The sequence below is a fragment of the Poeciliopsis prolifica genome, unplaced genomic scaffold (assembly GCF_027474105.1).
Source record: "Poeciliopsis prolifica strain line A6 unplaced genomic scaffold, Auburn_PproV2 SCAFFOLD080, whole genome shotgun sequence".
Taxonomy (NCBI): Eukaryota; Metazoa; Chordata; class Actinopteri; order Cyprinodontiformes; family Poeciliidae; genus Poeciliopsis; species Poeciliopsis prolifica.
Genome location: NW_026562455.1, coordinates 1,128,852 through 1,143,441, shown reverse-complemented (window position 1 = coordinate 1,143,441; position 14,590 = coordinate 1,128,852). Strand labels below are relative to the sequence as shown.

Here is a 14,590-nt window from a genome sequence, read left to right as displayed (position 1 = left end):
GATCACTCATACCAAGTTTGGTGCCAATTTAACATTTTATGTGAAAGCTAAAGTGCTTTCTTTGCTTTAGTGAGTTTGCCGTTTGGCCACATATCTGAACATGCTCTAAAACTCACAATTTTGATAACTTTAATGCCCCATCCCTTAACTGCATTGTTTAGCCGAAAATGAAGCTGATAGCTAAAAATTCCTAGGAAGAGTTTGTCAACATTCAACGTATGAAAATGTCAAAAATAGCCAAAATTTGCCTTTTGACCCAAAATGGCTGCCTCCAAGTCCATTTTACTGCAAATCTTCAGGAGACCTTTTTTGTCATTTGGGGTGAGTTACCTACGTACAGAATTTCAGATCTCCACAATGTGCCTATTAGAGAGGCGATGTCTAACAGTGTGGCCACACCCACTTTTGATTCCACTGGAATCCGAAAATTTCACAATGGAGACAATGTCAAGGAAACTTTGATGAGTTTTTAAATATGATAAGGCCTATAAAAAGACATGGAAAAAGACAAAAAAATAATAATGTCTAAGACAAAAAAAGTCCATAGGCCTTTGCAACGTTTTATTTCTCAGGCTTAATTATATTAAACCAAAAAATCATACCAGTATTCAGTCTCTGTAAAGAATAATTTCTGCAGTTTGGTTAAAGGTTTTACATCAGAAAGCTGCAAAATTTGGCCTATGAGTAATGTTAATCTTATGTTAACTGCTAGCAATATCAAACTATTAATTTTACAATTTCTAAAAGTTTTACAATAAAATCTTGTGATTTCTACATTTCCATAATGGAAATGTAGAAAACATTATGTGAAATTTATGTTTGTGTTAAGGTAATTCAGTATATATTCAAAATAATGTTTAGGCTGTTACATTAACAGTTGGTATTTTACAAATTTTTACTATAAATTTTACAGATATTTTTTACAGTGAAGATGCAGGCTGTGCAGAGTCCAGAGAAATATCCAGTACTGTATCTCACAGCAGTGTGTAAGATATAGCAGGACAGGAATTGATGCAATGCTATAACCAGCACAGATAAGGCTGTCATTTGGTTTGGTGATGTTACATATTTCTGATATAGAACTAACACTACACAAACTGATTTTAAGAATATTTTATACCTTTTAAAAATTCTAGAAGCTTCCAGTAGTGTCTGTCTCATCCCTGGGGATCAGTGGGTTAATTTAGCTTACATTGAGATTCATAAGAGACTGGAGGAAATAGGAACATGAGACATTTTCAGAACTATATATGCATGCAACAATGAGTCTAAATGAAAAGATAGAGATATTATGTAAAATGTACTTCAACCCAAGTTCTTAACACAGGACAAAATATTCTTAACTTTGTTCCTTATATGAAAAACACATTGAAATACCTGTGCAGTTCGGAGATTTTGAGGCTCAGTGTTGTGCAAGCTTGGCCTCACAGGCAACTTTCCGATACCTGAAGAGCTGTGAATTGGAGGAGGCTGAACACAGGATGCAGAGCTCTGGACTGCTGGGACCTGCACACAGATAGCAAGCTACATTCAGGTTGTAATAAGTGAGCTGTAAGTCTTTTTTTACACATGAAATTTATACAATATGTTTTTCTTCTTACATGGCTTTGTAGAATGTATTGCCACATTTACTAGAAGCTGAAAAGAATGTAGTAGGCCTTTTTGACCTGTGGAGCCCAGCCTGGCCCTGGCTGTGTTCGCATTAAGCACAGTGATGCCTCTAAAGAGAGAGAGGACCATTGTATCAAAAAAATGTCTGTAGGAGCTGCCTATGCCTCTCTGCTGGAGACTGTGGAACACTTTCATTCCTTGATGTCCCATCCAGGTCTTTCTATACACCCTCATCAGGAAGGAAGCTGAGAAAAAAAAAAAAAAAAAAAAACTACCTCACTTTTAACTAAATCACAAAACAATTCTCATCTGAGTATTATCTCTAAATTGGACTCATGTTTGGTGCAGCTGAAATACTGCTGGGCCTCGAAAAAATTATTGAATACAATGAATTGTGCTTAAATAAAGAATGCACCTGATGGGAACAAGAGATGTTTGTTTAGGAGGTAATGAAGGGGCGGAGTCAATTTAGGAGGAAAGCTAGAGTATATGTTTTAAGGTATATAACTCAATTTACCCCACAACTGTCCCCAACTTACTCCTACTCCATACACAGGGTGCGTTTTGCCATGAGGCAACTTTTTTTGGACATGATACATTATCAAAACAGTTATGTTTACACTGTTACAAGTAGTATTAAAATACTATAAGTATCAGCAGGAAGACAAGACCGGAAATCTTTTGGCATTGCAACTCAATGTGAGAACAATAAATAAACTGCAAATGAAAGGTATTAAAAGATGCAGTATGTAACTTTGTTAAAATATTTTTTATATTTGTTTTTATGATTATGTGGTGACAGGACAACAGAAATAAATGATAAGTAATCAGTCTTTCACCCGAGAGGGCTAGGTTCGAATCCAGTCTGGGTCCTTAGGCAAAAGCCTTCAACCTACGGCCTACCTCATACCATGAGAGATATTGAGATGCGAAACATGCCAGCTCAGATGTCGCCCGGCCAAACGAGATCTACATCAGGTTCTGCGGAACCAGAGCACCTTGATGATAAATGGGCTACTGGAACAAGATGGAAATGGGCGAGAGGTAAAAACTTGGATCTATTGGAATGCTACTACTCAAGTAACCCTAATCAGAGAGGTTACATGCAAAGACTGGGGAAGGAATGGTTACTTCGACATCCCCAGTCAACACTAAGCACTGAACAACTAGTAGCTCAGTGTTCCAGCATCTGCAAATGACAAATGCTGTCACAACTTGAGATTCATGAGGTACATCACAAATGCTATAGCAAAAAGGAGGAACCTGGATGTCAAAACAGTGGGGACTTAACTACAAGTCCCCACCCATAGAGGGGACATGCGGCCCCAATGACTGAATCAGAGCTGAACGAGACAGCTTCTGACCTGAGAGACAGAATCGTGACCCAAATGACAACCAGACCTCCTCGGCGCCAATAACAACGGCTGAGTGAAGTACCATCAGAAAGCCTCATTGAAATGTGAATGCAGCATTGAGAACAATCCCTACCAACACCATAATGGAAACCAATGAGCTGATCTACAACTCAGCATCAGTGATCCTTGAGCTGCTTGCCTATAAGAGCAACCATGAGACCCAATACCCACCATGGAAAAGACGGTTAGAGGCTAAAATCAAGGTAACAAGGAGGGAAGAGAGCCAACTATCAGAGCTCCACAAGGGTGCAATGAAAAGACCAGTACCCAGAAAGTACAGGCAGATGCCCATACCTGAAGCACTTGAAACTGCCAAACAGAGGCTCCAAGCCTTGGCCAGCCGCCTAAAGAGATACACAAGGGAGAATGAATCCAGAAGGATTAACCGGCTCTTCTCCACTCAACCAGCTAAGGTGTACTCTCAATGGCAGGGTAATAACAACAGAGCAGACCCACCAAGGCTGGAGACTGAACAATACTGGAAAGGCATATGGGAAAGGGAGGCGTCCCACAACAGAAATGCACAGTGGCTGATCTCTCTACGAGAGGACCACAGCAACCTCCCTGAGCAAGCCCCGGTAACCATCACTGTGACAGATGTTCAAGAAAGAGTCTCAGGTATGAAAAACTGGACAGCACCAGGGCCTGACATGATCCATGCCTACTGGCTAAAGAAACTCACTGCTCTCCATGAGCGACTGGCAGCCCAAATGAACCAGCTGCTACAAAGTGGGACTCACCCTGAATGGTTAACTGAAGGGCGGACAATCCTAATCCAGAAGGATCCATCAAAGGGTCCAGTCCCACCCAACTACCGACCAATAACCTGCCTCTCCACAACCTGGAAGATCATGTCAGGCATCATAGCGGCCAAGATAAGCAACACATGGATAAACACATGAGCACGGCACAGAAGGGTATCGGTGTAAATACCAGAGGAGCCAAACACCAACTCCTCGTAGACCGCACAGTTGCCCGAGACTGCAAAAACCCGACACACCAACCTGTGCATGGCTTGGATCGATTACAAGAAAGCCTATGACTCAATGCCGCATACTTGGATCATTGAATGCCTAGAGATGTATAACATCAACAGGATTCTGAGAGCCTTCATTGCAAACTCGATGAAGCTGTGGAAAACCACCCTTGAAGCCAACTGCAAACCACTTGCACAAGTGTCCATCAAATGTGGCATATACCAAGGAGATGCTCTGTCCCCGCTACTGTTCTGCATAGGCCTGAACCCCCTCAGCCAAATTATCAACAAGACTGGCTATGGATACCGACTCAAAAATGGGGCCAACATCAGTCACCTCCTCTACATGGATGACATCAAGCTGTATGCCAAGAGTGAGCGAGACATCGACTCACTGATCCACACCACCAGGATCTACAGCACTGACATTGGGATGTCATTCGGACTAGAGAAGTGTGGTCGGCTGATCACAAAGAGGGGGAAGGTGATCCGCACAGAAGGAGTCTCACTCCCACAAGGAACAATAGCAGACATAGAGGACAGTTACAAGTACCTAGGTATACCACAAGCAAATGGCAACCTCGATGAGGCCACAAGGAAAGGAGCCACAGCTAAATACCTCCAACGAATAAGGCAAGTCCTGAGAAGCCAGCTCAATGGCAAGAACAAAATCCGTGCGATAAACAGCTATGCCCTGCCAGTAATCAGATACCCTGCTGGAATAATTAGCTGGCCAAAGGAGGAGATAAAAGCCACAGATATTAAGACTAGAAAGCTACTAACCATGCATGGAGGGTTCCATCCCAAATCCAGCACCCTGAGACTGTACACGAGCCGCAAGGACGGAGGCAGAGGACTAGTGAGTGTGAGAACCACTGTCCAGGACGAAACAACTAAGATCCATAAATACATCAGGGACAAAGCCTCAACAGACAATGTGCTCAGTGAATGTCTCAGACAACAGGGAACGGAGGTTGAGGTGCCAGAGATACCATCATGGGAGGACAAGCCCCTACATGGGATGTACCACCAGCAAATAACCCAAGTGGCTGATATCAGTAAATCCTACCAATGGCTGGAAAAAGCTGGACTCAAGGACAGCACAGAGGCCCTCATCCTGGCCGCCCAGGAACAGGCCCTAAACTCGAGAGCAATAGAGGCCCAGATCTACCACACCAGACAAGACCCAAGGTGTAGGTTGTGCAAGGAGGCCCCTGAGACAGTCAAGCACATCACAGCAGGGTGCAAGATACTGGCAGGGAAAGCGTACATGGAGCGACATAACCAAGTGGCAGGCATAGTGTACAGAAACATCTGTGCAGAATATGGACTGGAAACCCCGAGATCAAAGTGGGAAACACCCCCAAAGGTGGTGGAGAACGCCAGAGCTAAGATCCTGTGGGACTTCCAGATCCAGACAGAAAAAATGGTAATGGCGAACCAACCAGACATTGTCGTCGTGGATAAACATCAGAGGAAAGCCGTTGTGGTAGATGTAGCAATACCAAGTGATTGCAACATCGGGAAAAAGGAGCACGAGAAACTGGAGAAATACCAGGGCCTCAGGGAAGAACTGGAGAGGGCCTGGAAGGTGAAGACCACAGTGGTGCCTGTGGTCATCGGGGCCCTCGGGGCAGTAACCCCCAAACTGGAGCAGTGGCTACAACAGATCCCAGGAACAACATCAGACATCTCAGTCCAGAAATGTGCAGTCCTTGGCACAGCCAAGATACTGCAGGACCCTCAAGCTCCCAGGCCTCTGGTAGAGGACCCGAGCTCAGAGGATAAGAACCACCCGCGGTGGGTGAGAAGGGAATTTATATATATATATATATATATATATATATATATATATATATATATATATATATATATATATATATATATATATATATATTAGTGCTCAAGTGACACTGTCTGCTATCACAAAATGAAAATATTTTAATGTAGTGCTTTTTGTGTATATGACCAACCAGTGTTGTGTTCAAGACCACCTAACCCGAGACCAAGACAAGACCAAGACCAGAGTGTATCGAGACCGAGACAAGACCAAGACTTTTAGGGTCTGGGACCAAGTCAAGACCAAGACCGAGGGAAGTCGAGACCGAGTCAAGACCAAGACCAGCGCCAGTATGTGACAATAAAATGTGAAACATGATCAAAATCACTAAAATTGATCTAAAAGACCCACATTCACGTAAAAACACCTAAATATTTTACACAGAGAACTGGAATAAACAAACATCTTTATTTAGTACTTCTATGTTGTAATCACAGAATTTCAAACAATCAAAGTCGATCAAAATAGTATTTTCCCTGCCTTTCATGAACAGTACATACATTTATGTTGTTTTTAAATGTGCTATTTCAAAACCATGTGCACATGTGTAAAACTGAAAAAATGCCAATCATTTCTCTCGTTTCTCTCTCGTATACAGATTATAGCTACATTATATAACTTTTCTTAAATAAATCTATATCTATCACCAAGTTGTGACAATATGTTATGACACAGATAATTTGTTGAAAAAAAGATTGATCTCCTTCACTTCCTCCCTGAGAAAGAAAAAATCAAACTTAGGAACAGGTTGTTATTATATGTCCAGTCGACTCAGTCTCTCAAGGTTAACTGCATTTGCTTACTTCCCTTAATAATGTTAATTGTAGGACCAATGCAAGAAAATACAACTTAATTGAGGTTAAGCATATCAGGTTTGGCACATTAATAAATTATATATGATGGCTTTGGAGACATTGGGGTTACCCACCAGCACAAGCCAGCACATGCTGACAGAACCATTACGTTCTGTCATGGTTACGTTACAGAACGTAACCATTACGTTCTGTCATGGTTACGAACCATTACGTTCTGTCATGGTTACTTATTGACAGAACCATTACGTTCTGTCATGGTTACGTTACAGAACGTAACCATTACGAACCATTACGTTCTGTCATGGTTACTTATTGACAGAACCATTACGAACCATTGTTCTGTCATGGTTACGTACGTCACCTTATTATGGTTATTAATAAACATAGGTAGAGACTTCCACATCAGTCTCCTCCTTCATGAGAAGTATTGAACAAGAACCCAAATATATTACAATTATCTATTGAGACTTTTATTTTTGCTCTGCTTCCACCTATGTGCTGCAATCCACTCATGAAGCTGACAGAAATACGGAGACATGTTCAGGAAAGCTGTAATTGAAACAGCGTTGTCCATGCACAACACGAATCAACACTTCTTTAAATTAAATCAGTAATGTCCGACATGTTTTCACAAACACTACTAGGTGACAACTTGTGCATCAAGCTAGGTGGCAAATAGCGGATAAGAAAGGAGAACGTTCACCCTAAAAGATAAAGCATACATATATAACTTTAGCTAACTTAATATGTGTAGCTAATATTGAAATAAGAACTGTGTGATGGCCGGGTAGAATAATTTTGATACCGAGGAAATTGCTTATGTTAACTTGCTAGCTTTCCTAATATCACTTTTACACACAGCTTACCTTTCTTTGTGCTTTCTTTCAAGGTGTCGATAAAAGTTGGACGTAGTCCCCACCGTCTCTGATAGTGAAGCACTGCAGAACTTACATTGCGCTGTATGCTTTTTTCTCAATGTTGCTTTACAAATGTATTGTTTGTGATTTAAATAGCCAAATTTTATAACCGATGATTTGGCCGACATCTTATCCCCTTCCCAGACAACCACTTGTAACTTTCAATCGAAGTGCTGCAGTCCGCAGCTCAAGGTGAAAGGGGTGGGGCGACAGCAGTTAAAAAAAACAAGAACATGCATTTACCAATGAGACGGGTTATTGCTTGGATTTGAATCAGGAGTGCATCCAATAAAAAGAAGGATCTTAAAGAAATTGATACTGATGATTTAGCGTTATTTTCACAGTTGTGGTCTTGACCGGTCTTGAAATAAAATACCGAGTCCTCAATGTCCGAGACCGAGACAAGACCGAGACCAAATGTGGTCGAGTCCGAGACAAGACCGAGACTATCAAAAAATGGTCTTAAGACCGGTCTCGAGACCAAGACCGTTTTCGAGTACTACAACACTGTGACCAACACATTTGTCTATAAGTTTAGCCATCAATAACTCAAATAATAAGTTTTTGCCAGTCTGATGTATTCCTATTTGGAACATACTGCACTTATCACACATTATTTATATCACACAGGAGACTTTTGAGAGGCTTGTAGAGTCATTCTACGAGCAAAAATGCCTTCTTGTGAGCTCCTGGTGTTCCAAGTCGAAAAAACTTAAAAACTACTTCCTAAATGTGGTTGTTAGGCTCACGGTTGAAACTGCTTTACATGTGTTCCCACTTCAGTATTTTGGATTGAAAGGAAATATCAATCAGTTCCAGTCACATATCAACATCATATAGCTGTGTTGAAGCTGCAACACACCTAAACATGTACAGGAATGCTTGGTGAATCCCACCACTGCCCTATGAACAGAGATTCGGTCTAGAGCACAACACATGTTAGGTGTTTTGGTTCATATTAACCTAAGACAAGCATGTAAAATGAACATTTTCTATAGAACAATGATCCTGTTTATAGATATGTTCATATTCAACGTCTTTTTTTTATATTTAAGATCTCAAAAGCCTATTCTCTTCTAAGGATGTAAATAATAAAAACCACTAACCTTTTGCACAATGTTCTCCTTTTGCATCTGGCTTTGTCTAAGCTTCTTGAGCAAGACAAGTCGGGCTTCTTCCAGGCGCAGCTCTTCCCTCAGAGCTTTGATCATATGCTGCCGCTCCTCTTCTGTTTTTCCCTGAAGAACAAGAAACACATGCAATCACACATATACACAGTAACTACTTTTTTACAGTGACTTTTACAGTCATGGACTTTTAACTAAAACCATTAACTTTTGTAATGATACTTGGTTTAATTGGCTCACCAAGGTTTAACCATGTTTCAGATCAACATGTGAGTGACGAAAGAGGAACAGTTATATGCCAGTTTATGGAAAAACAGATTCAGAACAAAAAGCAGCAATTTCACTTTATATTTTTTACACTAAAAGGTTTTAAACCAGTGGTTTCTAAAGTACGATTCTGCAACCATTTTCAGTATTCAAAATGATCTTGTGCTGCTTATGCACTCCATTTCAAGAGTAGCCCAATCTGATTCATCAGCGAAGGTAGTCGATGCAGAGATATGGTTTTAAAGATTTTATTTATCAAGACTAAGATATTAGAAAACAACTAGAATTTCCTGAATAAATTTAACCGGAGCCTGCCAAAGTGTGCCCGTCGGTTTGGACCCAGCGTTGTGATGCTAAACATTAGCATCATTGCTAAGCTTGGCTAAAAAATGACAAAGTATCATGTGGAGAATCACAATAATGTTCACTAACATGGACTTGCACCATTCAGTATGTTAAAATAAGTGTACAAGCTAAAATTAGCCAAAATGCTAATGTTAGCATGAATACTGTCAGTAGCATGTGGAGCATCACGAACATGTTCTCTGTAATTGACTTACTCCATTCACTTTACTAAACATGGGTAATAAATCAGAGAAATAGCTAATAACTCATTAACCTGAGAGAAAAAGATAATGCAGGATGATTTTATTGCACTACTTATGGCAGTGCACTAGTGGGGAACAGTGAAATGCTAATATTTGTGCTAATGTTAATGAACTGTCTTGCACAGCAAGACAGAGCCCTAACTTGAGAGACAAAGATGATGCAAGCCAATATCATTGCAACGCCAAAGGCGCTGCACTTGCCACAAACAAATCTTAGGGCTTTTATTTTGAAATTAAATGGCTAATATAATCCCATGTGTAACAGTTATTGGGTTAAATCAGTTATATAATGGTCAAAAGAGCAATTACTTGATGGAAAAATCATCAAGGCTTTTATTTTGAAAATTTTTTAAGCTTAATTTAAAATTGCCACACAAATTCCAGTAATGGTTGGTTAAAATGAGTTGTAAAATGCCCAAAACATAAGTCGTTCTAAAGGTCAGCTTTTTTTTTCTTCTCAGAATTCTGCCATAGTTAGAACTACAGTGATGCGTTTTTGTAGTCCTAATCAGCTGCTCAGCCCTGCTGTGCGAAGTTGCTATGGTAATGGATCCTCTGCCAGCTGTGAATCAGACAGGAGGAGACAGAATTATCCTCCTGTATGGAGAAGGCTGCCATTTTTGATTAAAAAAAAGTGGTCCGAACAACTCCTTCCTGTTCGGAAAACCGTTGGAAGCGTACCAGAGGGCTATTTCGCTACTCCAAAAGTCCCGCGATTCACTCACGGTAATAACAGAGATGAGATAAAAAATGGTGTGCGCTGAGGTCTGACATTTTTCAGAAATACATGGAAGTCAATCTGGCTGAGCGTGTGGAAATCCTGTTGCATGAATTCGGTCTGAAGCACCTTGACAGAAAACCGTAAGCCCCAGGAAAATTTTGAAAACATTTTACCGGAGCAGGCATGCATATCAATGTCATAAGCGAGTTTGATACCGATCGGGCAATATTTGTGGGTGTGACAGCAATTTCAAAATTTATTTGGGGTCAAAATTGCACTGCTTCCCACACTGTAGCGAAACATCAGTTATGCTCTAATTTCAGCAGTTTGTAACTGACGAAATTTTTTTAGCGTTTTTTGCTTTTTACTTCCTCATTGTAATTCCAAATCACACCAAAAGTGTTAGCTCTAATGCCGGCGCCGAGCCGCACGTTTTGAAACAAGTTTTGTGTGTGGGCTTGCAGCGGTATGAGCCCCATTAACGTTAGCGGATGAAGAAGTTATAACTACAAAATTCCTGAAGAAATTTAACCGGGGCCTGCCAAAGTATGCCCATCAGTTTGGACCCAGCGTTCTGATGCTAAACATTAGCATCCATGCTAAGCTTTGCTAATGTTAGCATGAATAGTGTCAGTAGCAGGTGGAGCATCACTGGCATGTTATCCTGCATGATCATGCAGGATAATCTTATTGCACTGCCTACGGCAGTGCACTAGTGGCGAACAGTGAAATGCTAATGTTTGTGCTATTGTTAATGCACTGTCTTGCACAGCAAAACAGTGCATTAACATTTTCCACTGACTTGAGTGGAAAAGATAATGCAAGCTAATATTGCGGCGCTGCATTAGCCACAGATGAATCTTAAGGCTTTTATTTTGAATTTTTTTAAGCTTAATTTAAAATTGCCACACTAATTCCATGTGTAACAATGGTTGGTTAAAATGAGTTATAAAATGCCCAAAACAGAAGCAGTTCTAAAGTCCAGCTATTTCCTCTGAGTTCTACCACAGTTAGAACTACAGTGATGCGTTTTTGTAGTCCTACTCAGCTGGACCTGCTGTGTTCCATTGCTATGGTAATGGATCCTCTGCAGGCTGTGAGTCAGACAGGGGGAGACATAATTCTATCAGTTTGAGGCAACCATTTTCACTAAAATAGGCATGAGCCAGAAAGTAATCTTAAAGCTTTTATTTTGAAATTTTCATTAAGCTTCATTTTAAATGTCCAAAATAATCCAAAGTGTAACAGTGGCTTTGTTAAAAAAAAAAAAGTCACACAATGCCCAAGAGAGCAATTACGTGACATAAAAGAATGTCAGGGATTTTATTTTGAAATTTTCATTAAGCTTCATTTAAAATTGCCACACTAATCCTGTGTGTAACATTGTGTATAGTTATACACAATCCTGTGTATAACTATAAAATCAATTATAAAATGCCCAAAACACAAGTAGTTCTAAAGGCCAACTCCTTCCTCAGAGCTCTGCCATAATAAAAACTGCAGTGATGCAATTTTGTAGTCCTAATCAGCTGGTCCTGCTGTGTTCCGTTGCTATGGTAATGGTTCCTCTGCCAGCTGTCATGTGTGAGACAGAGAGGTGGAGACAGATTTCTATCTTTGTGAGACACCCAGTCAGTTTTAATGTAAAAAGCAGCCAGAACAACTCCTTGCCGCTCGGGAACCGTGATGCGTATCGGAAAACCGTTTGAAGCGTATGAGAGCGCTATTTGTCATCTCCAATAGTCCTGCAAATCATATCTGTAGCTCATTCACAGTAACCTCAGCGATGAGAGAAAAATTGTGTGCGCTGAGGCCTGAAATTTTCCATAAAAGTATGAAAATATATGGTGGAGAGCGTCAGTTACCCTGGAACATGATTTCACTCTGAAGCCGCTTGACAGAAAACCGTAAGCCCTAAAAAAATTTTGAAAACATTTTACCGGAGCAGGCATGCGTATCTATGTCATGACCGAGTTTGATACCGATAGGGCGATATTTGTGGGCATGATGGCAATTTCAAAATTTATCTGGGGTCAGAATCGCACTGCTTCCCACACTGTAACGAAACGTCAGTTACACTCTAGTTTGGGCAGTTTCTAAATGATGAAAAATTTTGGTCGTTTTTCGCTTTTTATGTCGCCATCGTAACTCCGAATCCGACCAAAAGTAATAGCTCCATGCGATGCAAATCTGGCTGAGAGTTGCTATGGGCAGGCCCCAAACAGCACCCAAATTTATTGACCTTGTATTAAGTTCTTTTGGTAATTTTTCAAACTGCGAAAACATAGAGGTTTATTTTGTGCTTCAAATTTACCATGAGTTATAGATCCCTACCAGATTACTTTGTTTCATTAAAATATAGTGTACTTAGTACACTATACATGGCATTTTGAAAACCAACAACTCTACAACATATAGTGCTTTCATAATAATTGAACGATAATAAATCTCGTTTTTGCTCGTCTGTCTGTCCCCTCACCAAACAAACTCGATAGAAATGAATGGAGAAGGAGCAGCAGTCTCTCCCGTCACCATATTATCATTACCTCGGTTACCTGCTGTGCTCCTGGGCTCCTACCACAGACTCCAGTGACAAGGAGTGAGCTGGAGAAACGCAGGTCTAAAAGCCAAAAGTAACAGCTGCTGTCTGGGAGGCTTTGGATTCAAACTGAATGACTGTGGTAAACCATTGAACCTGTGGAGCCGCCATGTTGTGAAACATTAGTAACTAATCAATAACCAACATATCTGCACCTAAAATGCACAGATGCCGTTTGCTTGCTTGGGAACCATTCTATTGACAATCACTGAGGCAACATGGGCAACAGCACAGAGCGGCACTTTGAGGGGGCAGCCCATTCGTGCCCTCCCATCAACTGGAGGATCTGAATCTGAACAGTGCCTAATGTAACCCCCCCATAATCTTCCCAATTTTTATAGTTAAGAGTTCCAGCGCTAAATGTTCTTTTGAAATTAGTGTATCGATCCCTGAGAAAGTGTATTTGCATTTGTTAGACAATTGTTATGCTATTAGTAAACAATGGTCTCAAAATAATATCATTTATCACAATAACTTCTGGGACAATTAATCCCACAACAAAATTTGTTATTGTGACAGGCCTTTGTATGTATTCTAACATTAACATGTGCATCGAGTATAGAGTGCATCAATTAGAGATTGCTACTGAATCTGAAGTGTTTCAGTTAACTGCTGAAATTTCAATTGATACCCACTAACAAAATTGTATTTCGAGCTGTCACTTTCCTAACAATCTTTTTTTGGAATTATTCTTGTGAACAAAAGCTGTAAACAGATTCATTTTTGGGGATTATATGACCAGTGGTTTACAGATAAAGAAACTAAAAATAAGCTCTATTATTTTGGAAATAACCAAAGGAAATTAGTAAAGAACAACTGGTGTAGCCATCAATATGTATGTTAGTTACACCCTTCTGCAGAAAAGCAGAGTAAGCTCAGTCAATATAAACACAAATAAATACATAATAAAAAAAACATCTCATCAGAAAACTATGCCTTATGGAATTACAGAAGCAACCAGTCATTACATTTTAGACTTCAATTAAACTAATTTTAAAATCTTTTTTTTTACGATGGCTCTTAAGTAATAAAGTGATTACCAGTAACTAAATAAATACTGATTGTCATACTAAAACTTCTAGAAGTAAAAAATTATTCTAAACTAGGCAATGTTTCATTATGTAGATCAAGTGAACTTTGTGTTGAAATCCGCACAAGGTATGTGTGATGTGGCATATAATTCAAATCACATATTGTGATGGATAGCAGTATTGATATATATCACAATATAATTTGTATACAACTTACAATACAAAAAAAATCATATACTTATTGAAAGGAATGTATATATTTGTATGGATAAAAACTTGTTTAGCACTGGTTTTAGTGGGTGTTGTCTATTTGGTTTTATGTAGCAGCAAAACCGTTTTGTTTTATGTTGCTGCCTATCATTACCATTTATTTGGCAATGATAGACAGGAGCATAATCTCAATGGTGAATACCAGGTAAGATCAAACTTAAAAAAAATAAATGAAAAATATATTTCTAGCTAGAAACAAGTTTCATGTAATGATGTCTGTGTCAGATCTTGCTTTGTCTTCTCAGTGTAGTAACTGGAACTTGAAGTCAGCTACATTTCTGGTATTCAAGCACATGCTTCATGTTAAGGTGGTAAAACAAATTGCTTGTATGTCCTCTCTTCACACATTTTGCAGATTACAATTTTCTGCTCCTGATTTGAATGTTTAACTCT

The 14,590-nt window shown here is 39.8% G+C and overlaps 1 protein-coding gene across 3 annotated transcripts in view; it reads right to left on the bottom strand.

Annotated features, from left to right (window-relative positions):
* gatad2b (GATA zinc finger domain containing 2B) overlaps positions 1 to 14,590 on the bottom strand; it is a 42,998-nt gene that overhangs the window by 17,368 nt on the left and 11,040 nt on the right. For 2 of the 3 annotated variants that reach the window (XM_055021974.1, XM_055021976.1), the window contains exons 4-5: positions 8,681 to 8,812; positions 1,378 to 1,524 (exon numbers count right to left, since the gene is read on the bottom strand). In XM_055021974.1, coding sequence (XP_054877949.1) covers positions 1,378 to 1,524; positions 8,681 to 8,812 — 279 coding nt within the window. The remainder of the gene's footprint in view (positions 1 to 1,377; positions 1,525 to 8,680; positions 8,813 to 14,590) is intronic. The other variant, XM_055021975.1, reaches the window with a different exon arrangement.